Source organism: Rhinolophus hipposideros (genome assembly GCF_964194185.1).
Source record: "Rhinolophus hipposideros genome assembly, chromosome: X".
In the NCBI taxonomy this organism is placed as follows: Eukaryota; Metazoa; Chordata; class Mammalia; order Chiroptera; family Rhinolophidae; genus Rhinolophus; species Rhinolophus hipposideros.
This window is the reverse complement of record NC_138046.1, coordinates 122,595,491-122,617,814: the sequence shown is the minus strand read 5'-3', so window position 1 is coordinate 122,617,814 and position 22,324 is coordinate 122,595,491. Positions and strand designations below refer to the sequence as shown.

Sequence of the window (22,324 nt, the reverse complement as noted above, 5' to 3'; positions counted from 1 at the left end):
CTTGTGAATTTGAAGATGGCCGAGTACCTCTTGTATCTCACAGCTAAGGGTTTGAAAGTGACTCACGAAAAGAAAGGAGTGGGTCTTTATCCTGGACTTGCTCCTAGCTGCAAAATGAATCGTCTAATGCGCATTGGAACCGTCACAGCCGGTTTGACCTAAACTTTTCTTTAACCAACAGCAGGATCTTTGGGAGAAATACATTTGCAAAGAAGTTTCATTTTCTTTGAGGTTTTTTTTTTTTTAGTAGAGTAAAATTCACATAACAAAATGTACCATTTTTACCCATCTTTAAGTGTCTAGTTCAGTGGCCTTGAGTGTGTTCACTGTCCATTTCCAGAACTTGATTTCGTCTTCCCAAATTAAAACTGTCCCCATTAAACAATAACTCTCCTCTCCATTCCCTCCTCCCCGAGCTTCTGACAGTCACTGTTCCACTTTCTGTCTCTTTTTAAATTCTCGAGGTGCTTCATGTAACTGGGTTCGTACAATAGTTGTCCTTTGGTGTCTGGGCTACAAATCAGTTAATGTAATGACCTCAAGATTCATTCATTCATTTATAAACCTGGACTTCATTCTTTTTAAAGGCTGAGTGTAATGCTGTGTGGCGTATGTATATTATATGTATAATATACGGTGTGTATGTTATGTATGTTATGTCATGTATGTTATATGAATAATACATAGTATATGTATAATATACATATTAAAGATTAGGCTCTTGGGGTTTGGTACAACATTGGTATCTTTTATCATTGAGAAAACAACACACAATATTTTTTTCTACGTCATAAATACAACGTTCAAAGGGAAAGGGCCCATTTGGTCGTGTCTCTCCGGGTTTACGTATAAATAGAGAAGGACACACATTTACTACGGTGGCAAGTAATCCACCTAAAGTGAAGTTTTTAAAAAGATGCGATGTTAAGGTCTGAGGAAGTAATAGATGCATTGTGACTTTTCTCTTCCGAGTACCCATTCTCCTAGATGTGTGACTAAAAGCAGAAATGGGGATGATGGCCTGATTTTAATTCCCGTTGGAGAAAGGCTCATCTAGAACTGCCCTAGTTCTTGACACTGTTAGGATATTAAAAGTAACGTTTATTTTTATAAGTCATTAGCATCTTGGCACACTTGCGTTTATTTCAGTCATGTCTCACCATCTTTAGATTTCAAGCTTCCAAAGTCTAAGACACGCGCATCAGGTTTACATTTCTGTTGGAGAATATACCGTCTTCCAGAACATCCGTTTGTCTGTGCTCCGACTGGTCTATTCAGTGTCGGTCAGAAAGGTGTCTTTTAAAGGTCAACACGACTGAGAGTCACACTGTATTGTACAAACCTGGTGTTTGTGGTGCCTGTGATACATCTCACGCTGTGAGATTCTCTAAGGTAGGGTCCTTTCATTTATTAAAAGGACGAAAATGAGTTTAAAGCATTTACAACAGAGCTAGGCAGACAGTAGGTATAATTATATTGTTTTTTAATAACTTGATTGAACCCAGTGTTCCCGATCCGATTGGATTTCAGAACCCTTTTCAGGTGACACTTACCAAATGCCTGGAAAATATCACTCAGAAGAACGTGCTTTGCCAAACCCTCCCCGACTTATTTTAAACCTCTGGTTGCTTGGCTTCCAAATCCAGTTGGTTCTAGGTTTTCCTGGCAGCCACCCTGCACATTATTGTCCCCATTCCATGGATAATGGTGCAGAGGCCCTTGCTGAAAGGGCCCCCTGCCTCAGGTATTGGCCCTACCTGTCCTTCCCAGTGCATTAGATTCTGACAGTCAGGAGTGCTGGCGTGACTTAGCTGGGTGGTGCTGGCTGGGGTCTCTCGGGAGGTTGCCAGCAAGATGTCAGCTGGGGCCACCGTCCCCTGCCTGCTTGACGGACTGCGTGATGCGAGCAGGTGGTGCTGGCTGTTGGCGGGAGGCCTCAGTTCTGCTTCATGCTGGCTTCTCCACGGGCAACTGAGGGAATCTCATTGTACAAACGTGATTCAGTTTTAGCGAGAAATGGAATCTGCGTTTATATAGTTAAGCATGTAACTTACGATCAGTAAAAATATACTTTTGACTTAGTGATCGACCATCTATTTTGTTGTTCTGTTTTCTACATTTGGGCAACTAAGAAGGAAATGTTTTTGACAGCCTATGAAAATATCCCTGAGACAATTCTTTCCGAATCTAAGCTCTATGTGAAAGCGTTATTTCACTTCCTAATATTTCACAATAAAAATCCGGCAGAAGTCACGACGAGTTGAACTTACTTAGCCATTGTAAAATCTGTGCTAGTAAAATAAAGCTTCTCAGCCGTGGCAATATTGACATTTTGGGGTGGCTCAGTCTCTCCTGCAGGGAGGCTGACCTATGCGGTGTAGGATGTTTAGCAGCATTCCTCGTTGCCATCCACTGACTGGATGCTGGTAGCACCCGCCCCCCTCCAGTTGTGACGGCCCAAAATGTCTCCAGATGTTGCCTGATATTCCCTAGGGTGGAGGGCACAGTTGCCCCTGGCTTAGAACCACTCTTTTTAAATGTGGACACACTGCGATAACCCCATGCTTTTATCAGTGGCCATGGATCAGTATCAGATTTCAGTGTGAGAAGTATCTGGGCACCCAGTGTCAGCTCCGAGCTGGGGGAGGGGGATGAGAAGTGACTGCTTCCTGGATACAAGGCTTTGGAATGAGGGAGATGTTTCCTGACTTGACATAAGGGGTGATTGCATCACGTTGTGACTGTTCTAAGGGCTTTATACCGCCTACGTACGTGGAAGGACTGCCAGTATACGTCGCTCTACACCATGGCTTGCCTAGAGCTGAGAGCAACCAAAAAAGTGCTTTGATTTAATTAGATACTACCTTTTTTACATTTAACATGACCTTTGAGATAAGGAATGTTATTTTATTTGTTAAAGTTATTTGCATTTCCACACAAATATTTTGCGGTACATAAATTTTTTGCCAGCACTGTTTATTGATAGGGGTTCGCTTTGCGTACTAATAATGAGAAAATCAGTAATGAGCAGATATTGGGAAGTCAGATTTCTCCTTTTAATTTACTGTTTCTAGCAATAAACTAATCAATTCTGACATGTTGCATAACCAGAAGAATGTTATTAACCAAAGTCATATTTCCCATTTTTTTTGCGTATATAACACAGACGATGTTAATTACATTTAATGAGTTTCACAACATATATAAAAGATAATCTCCAATTTCAAGACTCTCATTTGTGAGTTGCCATCTGTTTTGGGACCAAAGAATAAGATTTTGATTGTAAAGCTTTTTTCCAAACAGCTTGTAATAAGAGCTTTTTATATATTAATTACTTATTGAATTATTACAGATTTTAATGTTTTCATTTTCAAGCAATTTGGGGTTTATTGTGGTGACATCTGCTCATATTTTCACACTTTATGGTATTTAGCAATTTCATCATCAGGCTATTTTTTTTTCCTCTGGTAATTTACAACCCAATCCTGAAAACACTTAATTTGCTTTCTATTTTAGGTAACTATAAGGAGTATTGGCCTGTTTCATCTCCACTACAGGATTTTTTTCATAATGAAATGTATTTTTTTTAATTTTATAAGCAATATCAGTACAATTCCCTTGTACCTGCTTCAGTCTGGTGTCCTTTCATTTCTATCAAAGACTTGTAGACCAGTTTTGTTTAAATATCATACTGTTTTAAGTGCCGTGGTTATTCCTCTTATCTTATATATCCTTATGATTTTTTTTCTTCAAATATACCGTAATGAAACTAAGAGCCTATGACCCTGCCTGTAGAATCCTTTTAATCTTTTCTTTAAACAGCTTAATTATAAACGTGAATCAGTGGGAATAAATTGAATTGCCTTAAAACATTTCATGAGATTCTGTATAATTTCACTCTTAAAAACTCCTTCATTCGTAGCTTCACTTGTGAATTTGAATTATATTAAATCTGGCACCTTTTTATTATCACTTAAGACTATTGAACAATTTAGAATTTAGAGAAAATGGCAGGCATTTTATTTCTTAAGTCTTTAAGCTGGTAGCTGATCATAGCTCATTTAAACTGTGTAGGAGGCTGCACTCATTCACAACCAAAGATATTTTATAAGGAAGATGGTAAATATCATTTAGTAAATGCGGGTTGACTGCTTAGTGTTTATATTCACTGGAAAAAAACCTGTTTTTGATAGGAAGGATTTTTTATGGGATGGCTGGCTTCTTCAGAAATCGGTGCAAATGCAATCCCTGTGAAATGGAAATGTATGAGTACAATAATGGAAAAGTTGAGATGTATTAGTCAGTGTCTTTCTTTTGCTTTATTTTAGGGAAGCCAAAGGTGGGGGCAGGGGCGGGCGGCAAGATTCTAACATGGTTTGTATGTTTTTCTGAGCAGGTATAGATGAGGTAAATATATACATACAAACACGTCTGTCGTGATTATTGTAACCATCACTCCAAGTGATGTCTAAAGTTTCTCTAAGGCTTGATTTCTGTTAAAGAGGTGTGTGGTTTAATTTATTGGTGGTATACGGTTCGGTCCATAAAGACATATCAAATGGGCACTAATTTATTATTAAATGATAACAGTAGCACTATCTAAGCCAAAATTAGTTTTATCTACTTTGAGATGCTTTGCTTTCAGAATTTCTGCACGTACAATGATACCCGACTGGCCATTTTAATTTCTCCTTTTTCATTTTGCCAATAAAACCACATAATCTGTTCAAGTTTAAGACGGAGATTTTGAAACAATAAAATGTGTTAAGTTTGAGTTGGGATGGAAAAGAAAAACAGTGTCATCGATTTGAAAGACAAAACACAAAGTAATGGGAGAGGTAAGAGGTGAATATTTCCCGAAGATTTTTCAGGTTATTTGTTTTTTTATAAATCTCCCGTTTCTCACCAGACAGGTCCCGGCCGACACTGTGCAGTTTCTATGGTTGGATGCTGGGAAGCCCACTGGTCCAAAGGTCTACCCATGAAGTCACCATAAAGGTAAGCGCCCCACTTGCCACTCGGTTCTTGTCCTTTTTCCTAAAATTCACTTGAGAAGCAGAGCGGCTGCGTTTTGCCAAAACTAAACACCTTCTGTTTTAAAACGAGTTTTCAGGAGGAAGGTGCAGGTCCTTCTCCTTGCTGAAATTGAAGGTAGTAGATAAAACATCACTAAATCATTATGGGCTAGATGGTCAATTCTGCACGATGAATTGGACTTTTACTGCCTTCCGAGAATTTTGGATACTTAACGAGCTATTATCAACTTTTCTGAGCCTTAACCAGGAGAGGATGGCAGCTTCTAAAAATCAATCTCTTGTTAACACTGCGAATTAAAATTAAGCTGAATAATTCACTGTAATTGGGCACGAGAATAGATTTTATTTGGCTCCCATATCTTAATTCTGTGCTTTATTAGTTTCTTAATACGATTTGTGTCTATCTGCAAATTGATTTGCTAGTTAACCTTGAAACTATTAGAAAAACATGGAGATTACTATTTATAAATCGAATACAGTGATAAGGTTTCCAGAAGAGCAAACAAAACAATCATAGGTGCACAGGTATGAAGACTAGAAGTCCGCATCCCAAGTTAAAACTGATGCCCAGCCGCCGCCAAAAAACAACAACCAAAAACAAGTTCTGTAAAGGTTGTTGTTGTCTTGTGGTAGGTGGAATTTTAGGATTTGATTTTATTATTTACTTTTTGTATTTTCTGGTTCTTTAATTTTTTTTTTTTTTTTTTAGTAAAACAAAAACCCACAGAACCCTTGTAATTTTTAAAACATAAAGATGGAAATTTGGAGATTTGTGCTTTATTGTTTTAAAAGAACCAAACAGAACTAAAATAATGGACCTAAATTTAACTAAAGGAGGAGTATTAATCTGAGGTATTTTTGTTTACAACCACATATATAAAAATTGTTTTAAAAAAGTAAATGTGTAAGAATTTTGTTCTTTCACTTCAATACTTGAAACATGCACTGTGTGGATGAAAACAAACCTTTATGAAATGTTGGGTTTGGGACTGGCTTTAACTTAGCATGACGTTTTCAAAGTTCGTCCATGTTGTAGCGTGAGTCTTTTTTTATGGTCAAGTAATATTCCCTTGTATGGCTAGAGCACATTTTGTTTATCCATTCCTGAATGGATGGACATTTGAGTCACAGCTCTCTTTCAGTTGTTGTGAATAACGCTGCTATGAACATCCCTGTACCAGTTTCTGTGTGGACGTACATCTTCCTTTCTCTTGGGCATGTACCTGGAAGTCGAATTGCCAGTTCCCATGGTAACGTGGTGTCTAATGCCCTGATCCGACTTTTCCAAAGTGGCTGCACCATTGGTTGGTACTGTTCGAAATGCAGCTGGACCGTATTCTGAGTGTCAGAGGGAAGATGAGAGAGGAGATCAATTGCTGGTCCATGTGGTGATTGGGTATGGATTCTGTCCTGGGAACATAAGCTTCAATTGAATTGAATGGAGCTCATGGTGAATTCCTGCTGTGTGTGAGGCATGGGTGTCTTGCTTCATAGATGAATGGCTTTTGTAGTTTATATATGCAAATGGTCATTAGAGGTCATGCTTGGAAGCTTCACTCTGCTGCCCACCTACCACCGCACCTATGGTGTGTCGGCAGGGTGGGAATCACCGTAAGTCAGACACTCGTTCTCTGTACTGGGCGCTGTACCTCAGAAAGGGGGGCCAGGATGTGTTCCCATTAGATTGGCTGGGTTTCAGCACGTGCCCTCCTTTGAAAGCCGTTCCCAGCAGACCTTGACAGTGGTGTTTTCTTGGCTTTCAGTTTAAAAGTGGTGGGTGTGTTTACACTAGGAACTTCCACATTTGGGGGCCTGGCCTTGAGATTGTCAGACAGGAAGATTTCAAGCCGGGAAGCGACAAGGAACAAGTAGGAAGGCAGTTGTTCTCTAATGAAGCAACCAACGGGAAGATCTTCAGGAAAGCAGCATCGTCACAGATTTCCTGTCACGGCCAGAGAGTGGGTGGTTCAGGCCTTATGGGCCCAAGGATCTCTGAGAGGTGCAGCCAATCAGCTCTGCATTTGGAGTGTGAAAGCAGCTGTCAATCATGTAAAGGAACGCACATGACTGAGTGCCAATAAAACTTTATTTGTGGACACTGGTGTTGGATTCCTATATCCATTTCATGGGTTGGTCCATGAAATGGACTTTGAAACTTTGACTCTTGGCCCTCTTTGGAACCGTTGAAAAATGTAAACCCTATTCATAGCTCACAGGCCTCACAGAAGGAAGCAGCCGGTGAGTACCGGCCTATGGCAGAGGAACACACCTGTTTTATTTCTGCCTCTTCTAACTGCAGCTTTTTCAGTTGGTGGATATCTGAGGGTGGAGCTCGGCGACACCCAGGATGCAGTTGAGACAGAATCCAAGCTGTGGTTCTTCCGCAAAGTCATTGCAGATGTTGGGGACCAAGACTCAGGAATTTAGGGCCGTTCCGGCTTGTAATGGGGAATGACTATGGTTCTGTGTCACTGCCCTAACTCGGGGGTTCTCAGCCAGAGGCAGTTTCTGCCTCCTCTACCCCCTCACTTCCAGCAAAACTTAAGCCATGTGTGGGGACGTTTTTCCTGTGAGGGGGTTACTGGCATCTAGTGGTTAGAGGCCAGGTTTGCTGGTGAACATGCTGCGGTGCACGGGACAGTCCCACCTCAAAGATTTGTGTGGTCCCAAATGTCACTAGTGCCGACATTGACACCCCCTGCTCACCACGACTGGCAGTGCTTTAGTTTGTGTTTTAAATCTGATCAGTCTTCTGGCTGTGGAGACTTAAGCTGCTGAGCATGTCATTACAAATCTTCGTTCTTATGTTTGCTGACATAAACGTGAGGACTGTCACCTAATAAGTGGGTTCACAATGTTGTGTTTCTTTTCTTAATTTTTAAATTTTTTAATTAGTTTCAGGTGTACAAAACAACATAATGATGAGACATTTTACACCCCTCACAAAGTGATAAGCCCCCCAATCAGCTACCCCCTGACATCGTATACAGCTGTTACCATACCCTATGCTAGGCTTTACATCCCGTGACCACATATAAATATATATATATATATTTACAGTTGACATTCAATATTATTCAGCTTCAGGTGTACAACACAGGGGTCAGGCACCTACACTGTCCATAAAGTGGTCTCCCTGATTAGTCCAGTGCCCATCTAACCCTCTAGTCTTTACAGCGTTATTGACTATATTCCCCATAATGTATTGCACATCCCCGTGACTATTTTGTAACTACCAATTTGTACTTCGTAATCCTTTCACCTTCTTCCCCAGCCCTCCAACCCGTCTTCCTTCTAGCAACCATCAGTTTGCTCTCTGTATCTATGAGTTGCTTTCTGTTTGTTTGTTCATTTATTCTGTTCTTTAGATTCCACATATAAGTGAGATCATATGGTATTTGTCTTTCTCTGTCTGATTTATTTCACTCAGCATAATACCCTCTAGGTCCATATCCATGTTGTTGGAATGCTTTTCTTTTCTCTTTTTTTAAATTTTTTTTTTTAACTTAAATTGAAGCATCAAAAAATGCCGTAACACCAAGATTTACGACATCCAGGCCCCTTCGGTGGGTGAGTCATCTGCCTTTGTATCTCCAGAGAAAGCCATAAGATTTATTTTTTCCAAACTCCAGTCTACAGAGAAAGCCGTAAGGTTTATCTTTCCAAACTCCAGAGGCCACATTCTATGAGTAAATGACCTTGCTTATGACTCCACCTACTGAAGGAAAGGGAATTGTGAGGCCAAAGGAAATCCTACATGGGTGGGTGAAAATCTTAGTGTCTTCGTGGTTTCATAACCCGTGTGTATGTATGCCTCTAATTTGTGTGAGGGCCCAGTGCCTGTTGTGGAGGATCTGTTTCCAACCTCTCAATCTTCAAGATAATTAAAGTCTGTGAATTAATTTACAAATTAATTGGAAGTGTTAGCTTAAAACCACAGTCATTAGAAAAAGCAGCAAACTACTCTTCTGTGGAGGCGGTAGCTGCCTGTGTGTCTCCCTAGGCCACGTGCTATGAAATCTTGGGTACATGAACGTGCCTCTCACGGTGTACAGAGGGGGAGGATAGAAAAGGAAATTGGTGCTGATTGTCTTATGTACATCGTCTGGCTCATGCGACACACACTTGCTTAGCTGTGGTTTGCTGTTACCAGGTTGAGCATTTTTAGGAAGGCTTCCTCCTGGGTAGGCCGAGACGATGAGTAAATAGGGTGGTGAGTAGAGAGAGTTTGCGAGAGGACGCTGTGGCCACTTGGCAGGCACACAGAGGCAACTCGGGGCCTGGACTCCTTTCCTGTCATGTCAGCGTCCTCCATTGATGTGCACGCGGGTGTTGGATGAAGTCCCCAGCCAGCCATTAATTAACCCAAAAGAGCAGCCGGGCACAGAAAGGACCCTTTCTGAATGCCTCCCTCTGGGATGGTTTGTAATCCTTGAAGAGCAGCATTATTTTCTAACACGAGACCCTCCCCTCTGCTCTCCCAACCCTGAGCCTCATTTCCTACTTAGAAGCACTGAGTCCGCTGTCATACTCATTATTTCCGAAGACTTTGCCAGGTTTTAATTACATTCTAATGAATGTGAAAACAGTTCACGTTCGTAGGAGACGATTTGGAAAAACCACACACACGTACACCGGATATAATCTATCCCGAAGATAGGGGTAAGAGGATTCTCTTATTTCTGTGTGTGTGCAAAACAAAATTTAGCGTCATTCATGCACATTCCCTATTGAAACCTCCTTTTTTTTTTCACATATAGCGGTATGTCTTGGACATTTTCCCCAGTCGTGAACTATTCTTTTAAGGACTACATCTGATGCCATTGGCGTGTTCCCATATTTAAATGGTGCTGCTGCTGCTAGGACTCTGGTCAAAATAATAGTTCTTTGATTATCTTTATAAATTTGGACAGTTTGATTGAAAGTAGATAAATAGGACTGAGATTAGTGGGAAATCTTAATGTTTTTCTTACTATAAAACAATGTATGTTTGCTCCTTGGTAAATGGAGATAAACCTATGAAAGAAAAGAATGAAGATGAAACCACTGTTAATATTTTCATGTATTTCCTCCCCAGTCTTTTCTGTGTGTATGTTTTCCTATCGTGGGGGTCAAACTATAAATGCTTTAATTGATTTAATCGTATTGTCATTGGACGACATGATGTTTCAATGGCTATATGTTGGCTCAATGACAAAGAAGAAAGATATGCAACGTGATGTAAAGCAAGCCTGTTTCGTCCAAAACCAACTGGTCCCCACGCAGACTTTAGAAAGGGTTATATGTACATGGCAATCCTACATTAACAATTTCTTCTTCAACTGACCGCCGATTGTGAAATACACTCGGTTTACGTTTGAAGAGAGAAAAACGTCATGGAGAAAGTGGATGGGAGGTGAGACCCACTGCCTTCCAGTCAGCATAGAGTTTGTTCATGTCCATGAAGAAACACAGAGGGAAAAGTGCCGTTTTAGGGTGAGGTCATTTTGAGCAGATTTTTCAGCTGCTCTGCTCTCAGTCCTCAGTCAATCTGGAAACATGTCCCAAAGACCTGAGCCTTTCCAAAATTACTGTAAGCAGTGGAGGCCTTCCTGGTTAAATGCCAGCAAGCTGATAGCAGAAACGAGAATCCAGACAAACTTTCTTCCATCCCTAGAGATACAAAAGGCCAGTTTAAGAGATTTTACGAAAACGTTTCATAATGGGGTAACTTACTAAAAGAGAAACTTTTTTCCTCTCAAATACTATGGGATCAGCACCATTTTTGCCCTCCCTTTCATTCACGTGTGGCTCTCTCAGTCTTTCAGAACGAGAAACTCTCTCCATAGGCAGGTAACTCACTTCCCCTTTCTGTCGTTACCAGTGCCAACTCCCCAGTAAGCTCTTGTGCTCATGTCTTTTAAGATAATTAACGGGCAATTAAGTTTCTGTTGTTTGGGAGCAGTCCTCTCCCTTCCCAGAGAATGATAGCATATGACATCCTGTAAGTATATGCTAAGGAAAATGAAACTGTTCAACAACCTTTCTCTTGTGACTAAATTTCTAACTGTTTTGCCAAAGGAACCATGGTGAATGGGAGCTTTTGCCACCTTGAAATGAAATCATAAAGCGGAGAAATGCTATAAATAACTTTCCCTTCCGTCTCTTGACGGCCATTATTTATGTTGGAATACTTTCGAGGGACAACCCCAGCCATGCCACATCAGCCTGCACTCGTCTTCTTTAACATGATGGCTCGAAGTCACAATGGCCGGATGTTTTTTGCGTGTGGAGTCATTAAGTCCGAGTTGTTGCACCAAATCTAATGGAAGGTGTCTCAAATCAAAATGGTCAGGCAAGCACGTAAACACGATTGCACTGATTAGAAAGCTGTGGGGCTTTGTTTGTTTGTTTGTTTTGTTTTTGCCTTCTGTTTGAGGCAGAGAAGGGCCTACCAGTGCCGCAAAAGCTGTCTTTTATTGTAGAAGTAGAGAGGCAGGAAGCGTCCATAGGAGTTCTCAGAACTCGAGCTGGGCTCGGACGCCGTTCCGGAAACCAGCTAGGTGTTAGACCACAAGGCACGTCTGCAGCTCTGCCTGCTAGAAAATGCGTACCCACACACAGCCTCTGCGGGGAGACTGCTCTCCTGGATGGGCTGGAGAAGTGCTGCTGGCGTGTTTGAAAATCACTGATTAACTATTCTGGGAACACCAGCATTGGGCCGATTTGGGTGAAGGTGGTTTGTTCCGTTCACCCCTCCAGAAGGCGCTTTCAGGTTGCTGTTTGGGATGCGTGCAGTTGGCTGAGAAGGAATAATAGGTAACTAGCTCGTCCTGGGTCGCTACTGCACCTGGGGGCCTGCTCTGCGGTACACATAAAAGGCTTTAACCCTCCCAACCTCTCCCACGTAGAGGAGCCCTTATTATCCTCAATTTGGAGATGACAAAACTGAGTGACAGAACTTGCCCTCCAGTCTGGAGCCTGAAGGGGACGGAAATATGTTGAGAGATGAGGCTGTCTGTTTCTGAGCCACGTGGCCCCCTGAGTCCCCCATTTTTTACCCTAATTCTGTTGCAGCCAGCGCAGGCATTTCAAAGCCCCACATCCTGTTTCCATTAAAATCTTTCTTGGCAGAGAGGACACAGGCCAATTCAGGATAGATGCTGACGGCATTTCACTTCGAACCTTAGCCCAGGGGCAGGCTTCCTGCCCTGAGTCCAGGGGCGCACTTGGTACTCCTTTAAGGTCAAAGTCATTCTTGGACTGTGTGCGTGTGAGAGAGAGAGAGAGACAGACAGACAGACAGACAGAGACCGTGCGCGACAGAGAGAGAGAGAGAGAAAGATACAGAGACAGAGAATGTTTAATTCCTGCCGTGTTTCCCCGAAAATAAGACCTAGCAGGACCTTCCGCTCTAATGTGTCTTTTGGAGCAAAAATATAAGACCCGGTCTTATATAATGTAATATAATATAATGTAATATAAGACCTGGTAATATAATATAGTATAATTTAATGTAATATAATACAAATCATGTCTTATATTAATGTTTGCTCCAAAAGACGCATTAGACGCATTAGAGCTGATGGTCCGGCCAGGTCTTATTTTCGGGGAAACACAGTGGTATGGCCAAACACCATGCGTTGAACATCGCAGGTACTCATTTTTTCTGTCATCTCTCCATACCTCATTTTCCTTAAACATGGAAAAAGTAGGCCAAAGCGTATGCACACGTTTTACAGTAAATACCAGGTTAGGGTCCACGTGTGCTTCTCCGAGTAGCTGGCTCTCGTCACTATGGAGGCCTCTCGATCTCGTCACAGAGCTTTTGTTTCTGAAGAAGTGTTTGTAGGAAATACTACACCGTGTTGATAATATTTTAATAACGTACACTGCAAGGGTGGGAGCTGTGGTATGATTTGTAATCTCAGAACGCCTCAGAAGAGGTCAGTCAGCCTTCCCATTTCAAAGACTTGACCTGTGGCCTCATTGCCAAGATCTGAGTCTTCGGTACAGGAACCAAACGTGAGGTGAGGGGTGGCAGACTCACCCTCTCTCGTTACTGTGGGATTTCTATTTTTGGCTGAGGTGGCGAGTGCAGGGAAAGGCTTTTACAACAGGGACTGGGGAGCACGGGCCCCCGGGAATTGTCCTGGGGCACGTCGGGCAAGTACAGGGTCTTGTCTGAGGCACGTGGTTGCCGAGTGGCTCTGGAAACTGTCAGCATGTAAAGGCGACACAATGGGGTCATGAGAGCCAAAGAGAATGTCGTGTGGCCTTGGCATGCCGAGTCTTTTCCTTAGAGCCAAACTGTCGTTCGCTCAAGGTCGTTCCATTTTCTTGACAGGAAGGGGCTAAATTAAAAAACAGGCTTGAGAGGTACCTATATCTAAAGGAGTCAGATACTTATGGACAGAGGTAGATGGAAGAGTGGGTGTGGGGGCTGGCGGGAAGGAATGGGGACCTAGTGTTCCACGGGGACAGAGTTCCTGTGTGGGGTGGTGAGAAAGTTCTGGAGATGGACAGTGGCACAACACTGAATGTCCTAATGCCACTGAGCTGCACACGTGAAGGTGGTTGATGAAATTACGTGTGGTGTGTAGTTACCGCAGTGAGAGGTAAACAAAACGTAAATCTGCGTCGGTGTGCTGTGGAGAAGCCTGGCTTTCCTGTTGCGGAGCGTGTTGTGTGGCACCTGCCTCCCTGGTGTTCCCTGTTTCTGCTTCCATCATTTAGAGCCGATTCGTCTTCAAGCAAAGGCAGGCGTGGAGGGGTTTGAGGAGTAGTGTCGTTTGAGGGGGAATCTCCTGATCTTGAAGTGATTATTGGTTTTCCCAGTGGGGAGGACGAGGACCTCCTTCCCTCGTCTTCCTTTAGACTGCCTCAGAAAATGGCACCCAGACAGGCAGGTGACAGGAGGGGCACAAAATGTCTTCCCTGTCACTCAAACCAGAAATGTTGTGTTCAGGATTGTCCCCCCACCAACGAGAGAGCTTCCCGCAGCCGCCGAACTCTGAAATTCCAGTCTAATGCCAGCACATTTCTTTACGTGAAATTGTGCAGCAACAACCTAAAACCCTGATTGAAAAAACAACAACAACAAAAAAGAAACAACAACAACAACAAAAAGCACACCAGGGTTTTATTCTAATGTCTTTCTGTGAAGTGTAGCTCTAGTCCTGCAGGAAAAAGGATAGGTAACTACTTCCCAACCTTATGAGTCGATTTTGGCGAGGTTTGCCTAAAACTATACTTTTTGCCAACTGAACATTAGCTGTTCTACTCATTTGAGTCAAGCAAGTGAAATTGACCCAGCAAAACAACCATCAGCACCATTGCGTACATTGCTCAGACGTTGGGGCAAGCATTCTGATCCTTGGGTTCTAACTTATAAATTTAGACAGAAAATGAATCTCTGCTCAGAAAGCAGAGCCAGAGCTTAAATAGAAGCTTTCCTACTTGGAGAAGGGCTAATGCATAAAGATCTGGAGGATCTTGTATTCTCGGTCTCCATAGTCCTGTGGGAACATACGCACAGTATGGAATACACGTGTCCTAGTGTATCCCATCGTGGGGTGTGGACTGGGTACCAGGCTCTCGGGACAGGCATAGCGTCTGTATGTATCGGGAGACTTCATGTTAGAAAACAACAAGAAATATCTGGATGCAGGAAAGACAAAAACCAGCATTGAATTTTCTTAAGAAAATGCTGACAGTGTTGTAGAACAATTTTACGTAGACGATTTGAAAAAGCCATCTCTCTGGTGCTATGAAATGATCGATTTCTGTTTCCTTACGAGGCGTCTGTGGGCTAGCTCCACGTTACCTTTTAGCTTTATAAATGCCATTCATTTCAGACGTAGAATGCTTATTCGTCTTCTGCAGCTGCTGTTCTCAGCGAGCGGCACTTTGGCAACTTGGAACATTTGGCAATCAGTTTTGTTGATCACCACAACTGCAGGCGGTGGGGGGACATTGTCCTGGCATCTGGTAGAGGCCAGAAATACTGCTAACCAGGGCAGCCCCATAACAGAATCATCCAGCCCCAATGTCCGCGGGACCGAGGCTAAGAGACCCTGTTAGTTAAATTGTACTATTTCTAGATACCCGACATGACAGAATAAAAGCCAAAGGGGTTGTGTCTGAGTCAGTTCAGGCTGCCTATAACAGCACCACAGACTGCATGGCTTAAACAGCAGATGTGTGTTTCTCACAGTTCTAGAGGCTGGAAGTCCAAGATCAAGGCACCAGCAGATTCAGTGTGTGTGGTGAGGGTCTGCTTCCTGATTCGTGGATGCCCTCTTCTCACGTGTCGGCACACGGCAGAAAGCGGGAATGCTTCCTGGGGTTCCCTTTATAAGGACACTCATCCCTTTCATGAGGGCCCCACCCTCCTGGGCTTACCCCCTCCCAATGGCCTCATCATTCACTGTAGACAGAACCCAAAATTCTAAATTTGTTTTTCCAACTCAGTTGTCATCATTGGTGTGGCCCCTGACATCACCAAATGTCTGCTTAGAGCTTCAGTATTCTGTAGTACGTATTTTTGTTGTGTACTTTCTCCCCCCTTAAGTAATGTGGGTTTTTCTTTTTCATCTGGTGACGCTCTGATTTCATAGCTTTTTATTTAGTCTCTAGTGTTTTTCTAATGCTGTCTTACACGTGTACCCCCCCGCCCCACCATTCATTCAAGCAGAAATCTCAGCCCACATTTGTATTTTGACTGTCAAATGTTCCTTTTGATACAAAAGTACAGAACTTTCACCCCATTAAGTAAAGAAGACAAGAGTTCTGGAGTGGCAAAAGTCTGGTAAGTACACAATAAAACTTTGTAAGGACTACGAAGTGAGAACTGGAATGACCCACAAGGCAACTATTAGTGAACCCATTGCCGCCTAACCAGTTCTCATAAATACCAGCATCTGGAAGCAACACATTTATTGCCTCGCAGTTACCCTGGGTCAGGAGTCTAGGCCCGGCTTAGCTGGGTCCTGGGCTCAGGTGTCACGAGGAGGCAGGCTGGGCTGCACCCTTATTTGGACCCTGGGTGGGGGGCCTCCCAGGTTCACGTTGCTGGCATAATTTCCGTTGGAGGACTGGGGCTCCCTGAACCCTAGAGGCTGCCTCCTAGCTCCCTGGACAGTTTATGTGGTGGCAGCTTTCATCTCCAAGACCAGCAGGAGAATCTCACCCCCCAGTCCACTAAGACAAAGTCTTACATAATGTCTAATCATTGCGGGAGTGACATCCACTCTTGGCCACAGACTGTCACCTCACGGAGGAAGGGACATCCACCTCTTTTGACATGTCCTATGGGATAGAAGTGAGTCACGAGCCCTGCCCACACACTTATCACAGGGTGGGACTCAGGGAGGGTCCCAGGTGTAGGGTGTATCCCTTACAACAGCCAACTTGAATCTGGCCTTTGTCCTTTTATCTTTTTCTAAACAAATACACACTTAATTCTCATTCAATGGTAAAAGTTTTGCTACCGGTAAAGATGGCTGAAAATGTCGTACAGGGACTCTGAACGCAGGTCCCTAGCAGCCCAAAGTGCTTGGGGTTGGTGACCTGACTGAAAGACTCTGGCCGTTCTTGGTTGTTGGCACTTGGCTATTGTACACTGATTTGTCTTGTGTGCAAACGAGTTCTCCTCTTGCACTGACCAGTGTTCTCTTTGTGCCTATGTCTAACGAGGGTCACAGGGAAGAAAATCCCTGCCTTCCTGGCTGCCACAGACACAGAGGCTCCCATACTTCTCACCATCGTGTCCCCGCCACCCCAAGTTTCCACCTGCCTTCCAGGTACTCGAACCCCCAGCCAGACCGGCGCAAAATACAAAACATGGAGGTTCTCTACTTGTGTGACCTCATCTTAACGGTGGGTTCCTGAGACCTGGCCTCTTTATAGAATGATGGCAAGGTGACACATACAGTTACGTAGGTCCTCGCTGACGTCTGCCGACGTCCTTTTCAGTTCTGTTGTATGCCCGAATGGTGGAGTGACTGTCGAGGGTGTCATTTAAACTCGTACGAGTGAAAGGTGTCCTGCTGACATGACTGCTGGTCCACTCAATTATCTCCATCTGTCTGGATGGACAGATGTCTAAGCTGCCTGTCGTAAGCTGCACGAGTCGATTCAAGCTCGTTTCTGAACACAGTGTGATCTGAAGGTGTACGCGTGTGATGTTTATTGAATAAAAAGTCAGGGTTCGTTTCGGTTTTCTGTTGCCCCTGAATTTTGTCGTCTTTAGTAGGGTTTGTGCCTGACTGTATCCCAGCCTTATAAAACACACCAGTGTTTCTTATTTTGGGGGAAACATTTCACCGGGATGTATGTGTGTGTGCGCGTGCGTGTGTGTGCGCGCGCGTGTGTGTGTGTACGCGCGTGTGTATAATTACAAAATGTTTATGTAATCATGCAATCACACGCTATAACACAAATGAGGCATGAATTACCTTTGTGGGTATAACATCGCGGTCGTTTTTTCTCTACCGTCTCAAAAAGAATGCAGGAAAATATGTATGGGCAGTATTTCAAGACTCTCTGCTTTTTTCTCTCGCCTTTCTCCCAGACGGTGGCTCCCGCTTTGTCAAGACCTCATCGCCGCGAGGTGAGGCTAAAATGAGCATAACCAGTGACGAGGTGAATTTCCTGGTGTATCGCTATCTCCAGGAGTCAGGTAAGAGGGCTGCTTTTCTGTCCACAGGAAACTATCCTTCAATATGCTGCACTAAACGGCCACCAACCGTTGGTGGAAAAACCATGCTCTAGAAAAAGAAGAGCAAAGGACGAGGGGTTGCGAGACGGTTCTGGGGCCATCTCGTGCCTGGGGCGGCATGAAGGAGGGTGTTTATGGACTGGGGTGTAGATAGGAACCTCATAGATTTAGGACCTGATTTACTGAGTGTCCTCCACCCGCCCCCCAAATGGGTCCTACCCAATTTTCTAAAACTTAGGATCAGTTCTGGTTTCTTCCAATACTTTTGATTGTGACCAAGCGTTTCCTTTATGGTACAGAATCGAACAGGCCAAGCGCGTACTCCCTGTGGTGACAGAATAGAGCTTGTGTTTAGCAGCTGCTGCCTTAGGGAGCAGTGAAGGGAGGGGACTGAAGGGTGCCTTGGAGCCAGGGATCTGACCTGACTGTCACAGACGAGCAGGACTCCTCAAACAAGTCCTGTGAGATCCCTGCGCCTTCATGTCCCCGTTATACAATATTAGGGCTGCCCCAACAGCGGCACCTAAGCCCAGTTTACAGAATTCCTTGTGGGCACTGTGTTAAAAGTCTTGGTTCTTAATCCTTTGTTTATTCACTCAATTAATTTTATATTAATTTCTAAAGAGAGGACTCCTTTTTTAACTTTTAAAACCGGAAAGCATTTAATTTGAGATGCGCAAAATGACATTAATGAAGAAACGTCCTCGTACCCACCTATCCACCCAACCTTAAGAAGTAAGCCATTGCCAATGCAGTGGGGACCCCTGTGTTCGACTCTCGGGGGCCTGTCTGAGTCCTCAGTTACGTCTCCCTTCCTGGATTTACTGGGTGTTATCCCTATGCATTTGCTGCACAGGGATGGTTTTCTGAGCACTATCAAGTAAAGGTGTTCTAGTTTCCTGGAGCTGCTGTGACAAAGTACCACAGACTGGGTGGCTTAAACAGAGATACGCGGTCTCATCGTTCCAGAGGGTGGAAGTCTGAAATCAAGGTGTGGGCAGGGTTGGTTCTTCCCGAAGGCTGTGAGGGGTTCTGTTCCATGCCTCTCCCTCAGCTTCTGGTGGTTTGCTGGCGTTCCCGGGCTTATAGACCATTCCCCGTCCCCCTCCCCCACCCCGTATGATGGGGAGCCTTCATCTTCCCATGGCATTCTCCTGTGTGCATGCATGTCTGCCCCAATTTGTCAAATTTCTCCTTTTTGTAAAGGCGCTGTTGGATTGGATTGGGGCTCATCGTTCTCCAGTGTGACCTCATCTTAACTGATTACATCTGCAGTGAGACTCTGTTTCCCAATGAAGTCACATGCTGAGATGTGCTGGGGGTAGGACCTCAACTGAATTTGGAGGGAGGGGCAACATGATGGAACCCATAATAATGGCTTTGTGCGTGTTTAAGCTTTATACACTTGGTAACGTATTGTGCATATTCTGCAACTTGATTTGTCAAGAAAGAAACCAATTTCCTGGTCACACCTCCCAAAGATGCATGTGCCGGGGTTTGGGCTCTTTGTGAGTCTGCGTAGAACGGTCAGGTGTGGCAGCCAGACCGAGAGGCCCGAGCTCTGAGCCTTGAACAGGTCATGTTTTCCATTGGAACCTCCCCTTCGCTGCGAGAAATGTTCACCCTGAGCAACAGTGGCAGAATACATTGGGCAGGTGATGAGCAAACACCTCTCCCCCTCAAAGCCTGATCTCCAACACCTGGGACCTGAATATAGGAAAGTGCATATTCGTTCTCCCTAGAGATTAGGTCGTTCGGATTAGCTGTTGCCACCACACAGTATAAGAAATTGACACACAGAATTGTAAACCAGGACAATGGCTTCCCGTGCTCTCGTACCCTCACCTGGGAACCTGAGGACCTTGCTTCCCCAGAGCACAGGTCCTGTCCTGTCACAGAACTGATACAGGCCCAGCGATGTTTGCTCATGGAACATCCACCCGCGTGCGGACTCAGGACACTGAATTCGAGATGCTTTCCTTATACCAACAGCTCCACACGAAGATAACACGAAGGCAGAAGCACATTCAACATGAGGGGACAGATCGCTAGGTGAAATGGTGGTTCCCATGATTGTGAACCTCAGGATTCATAAAGGGGATGAGAGGACAGCTCCGCTAGGGTTCTGCCGGTGGCTGGGCCCTGGGGCCCTGGGGCACGAGTTACTAGCCTCTTTAAATAAACAGAACTTTGCATCCGTCCCCCAGAAAGGCCAGACTTCCTTACTTGGTGTTTGGTAACGTTTGTCTTCTGTTTGTTGATAGTTTCTGTAACCAGGCGACTGAGGAGAATAGTGGGGAGGCGACAAAGTATAGAATTTCATCAGTGTAGATTTTATGTACGTCTGCTCGTTTGTGAGACTCCTGAGGGTATGACCCCATGTGTTGAGCAGGGATTAAGGAAGAGATGACGGCGCTTTCCTCTACATTGAGTGTTCCCCCGGAACTGAGTTCCCCGCACGGACATTTGCAAAAGGAGAAGGGAGAGAAGAAATGCCTCATGTTTTCAGTGTTCGTTTGAGGGTGGTGTGATACATCTGTCTCAAATCCTAAAGTTTTGGTACCGCAGATATTGAGCTCCCACCACGTGCAAGGAATATCTTCTCCTCAGTCTGTTAGTCTCTTTTCTAGCTCAAAGATGGAAAGCACGTCCGTTGATCATGGTTGTCTTCAGGCTCGTGTGTTTTCCCCTTCACCACTGTCAGAATTATTAACAATAAGACCTGGATTCCGGCAGGTGACGGGCTCCTGATTTCTCCCCATCTGGCTTTCTCCGCTGGAAGGTGCCAGTAGGCTTTGTGTCGTCACGTCTGCCTTTAGTCGTTACGTTGTGTGGAGAAGGCAGTGGGGATGGAAAACAGTGGTGACCTGGCAGTGAGGGGACAGATCTGCACTCTGCCTCGCCAACCAGGGGTAGACCCAGAACGTCCACCCCACCGTCCTGGGTGCGGGGAGGGACAAGTTTTGTGGAACCCCAGGCGTCCCTGGTCCCAGCCACCTGAGCAGGGAGACAGCCCTACTTCTCTGCTCAGGAGCCAGCAGATGCCGCTCCTGTCGTTCCTCCTGAGTCCACCTGTGTCTCTCTCCACGCCACGCAGCACTTGTCTCGGCTAGGATGTCTGGGGCTACGAGTGAGAGACTCACCGTGGAACACGTTCTGTCTCAGCGAAGGCAGGGCGCGCTCGCTGAAGACAACACTCTCCTGAGTGTTACGGAGAGACATATCGCGTCTCTTTAGTCTCAGGAAAGGATCTCGACAATGGACTTATTTCATTCCTCGGCACCCCCCCAAGAGGCAGACTTCAGATCACCTTGGGTTCTGCCCTGGCCCTCTCCCAGCCATGTAGAGTAGTCCCTTATGCATGGTTTTGCTTTCCGAGGTTTCAGTCACCCACTGTCAACCGCGGTCTGAAACTCTTAAATGGAAAATTCCAGAAGGAAACCACTGGTCAGTTTTAAGTGGTGCACCGTTCTGAGCAACGTGATGAAATCTCTCGCCATCCTGAGCAGGGCATGAAATATCCCTTTGTTCAGCATATCCACGCTGCGTGTACTTATAGAACAAGATGTTTTGAGAGAGAGAGAGAGAGAGAGCATTCACATAATTTTTATTACGTTCTATTATTAAAGTAGTTCTATTAGGTTGGTGCAAATGTAATTACGGTTTTGGCAATTATTTTTAACCCTTTAAACTGCAGTTACTTTTGCACCAACCTAATATTTTATTTTTATTGTTGTTCATCTCTTACTGTACCTAATGTATACATTAAACTTTCTCATGGGCATGTACATAGAGGAAAAAACACAGTACTTGTCGGGCTTGGTACTATCTGTGGTTTCAGGCAGCCACTGGGGGTCTCTGAATGTGTCCCCTGCAGATAAGGGGGGAACCACTGTAGTTCTACATTGCCCAGTAGTATTCCGTTTTAAGGATACGTGAAAGTTGACTGTCCATTCTCTTGTGGGAGAACGTTTGAGTTGTTTCCGGGTTTTGACGATTGCAACTAAAGCTACTGGAAACGTGTGTGTCCAGGTTTTCTATGTGAACACAGGTTTTTGTTTCTCTTGGGTCGATGTCTGGGAGTGGGATTGCTGGGTTGTGTGTCAGTGTAGCTTTCACTTTATCAGAAGTCACCACCTCCTTTTCCATCTCACTGGGCAGCGCTCCGTACACATCGGTGGTTTGTAGCTTTGGTTTGAGTTGCAGAACCAATTTGTGCTCGTAGCACCGAGCATATTGGAAAGTAGGTAAAAGGCCATTAGCCCCGGCAGATGTATCTACAGGATATGGATGAAGCTTTACACTTCCTCTTCAGGTTTAAAATTAGCCTTCTTGGACCCGCACGGGTCCCAGTTTCCGCCAGCCGTGACTTTTGCCCAGGACTGCTGAGTGAGAGAGACCCATCGGCACACTGTCTCCTTCAGCAGTGCAACTTTCGGTGTAAAAATAGAAAACTCTGCAGCCGGCCAGCCCTCCTGTGGATAAGACCGAGCTTCTGGGCACACATGTGCCCATCTGTGCAGGGTCCTGGACAGATGGCAGGGCTCCCGCTGGCGGGACCCAAGGTAGGACAGATGCTGAAACGCCG

At 44.5% G+C, this 22,324-nt stretch overlaps 1 protein-coding gene across 15 annotated transcripts in view; it reads left to right on the top strand.

The window, feature by feature from the left end:
• Positions 1-22,324, top strand: part of TBL1X (transducin beta like 1 X-linked) — a 185,161-nt gene that overhangs the window by 116,656 nt on the left and 46,181 nt on the right. For 10 of the 15 annotated variants that reach the window (XM_081042592.1, XM_081042591.1, XM_081042594.1 and 7 more), the window contains 2 exons: positions 4,910-4,998; positions 17,590-17,697. In XM_081042592.1, coding sequence (XP_080898718.1) covers positions 17,640-17,697 — 58 coding nt within the window. In that variant the 5' untranslated portion in view covers positions 4,910-4,998; positions 17,590-17,639. The remainder of the gene's footprint in view (positions 1-4,909; positions 4,999-17,589; positions 17,698-22,324) is intronic. The other 5 variants (XM_081042585.1, XM_081042588.1, XM_081042586.1 and 2 more) reach the window with 1 other exon arrangement.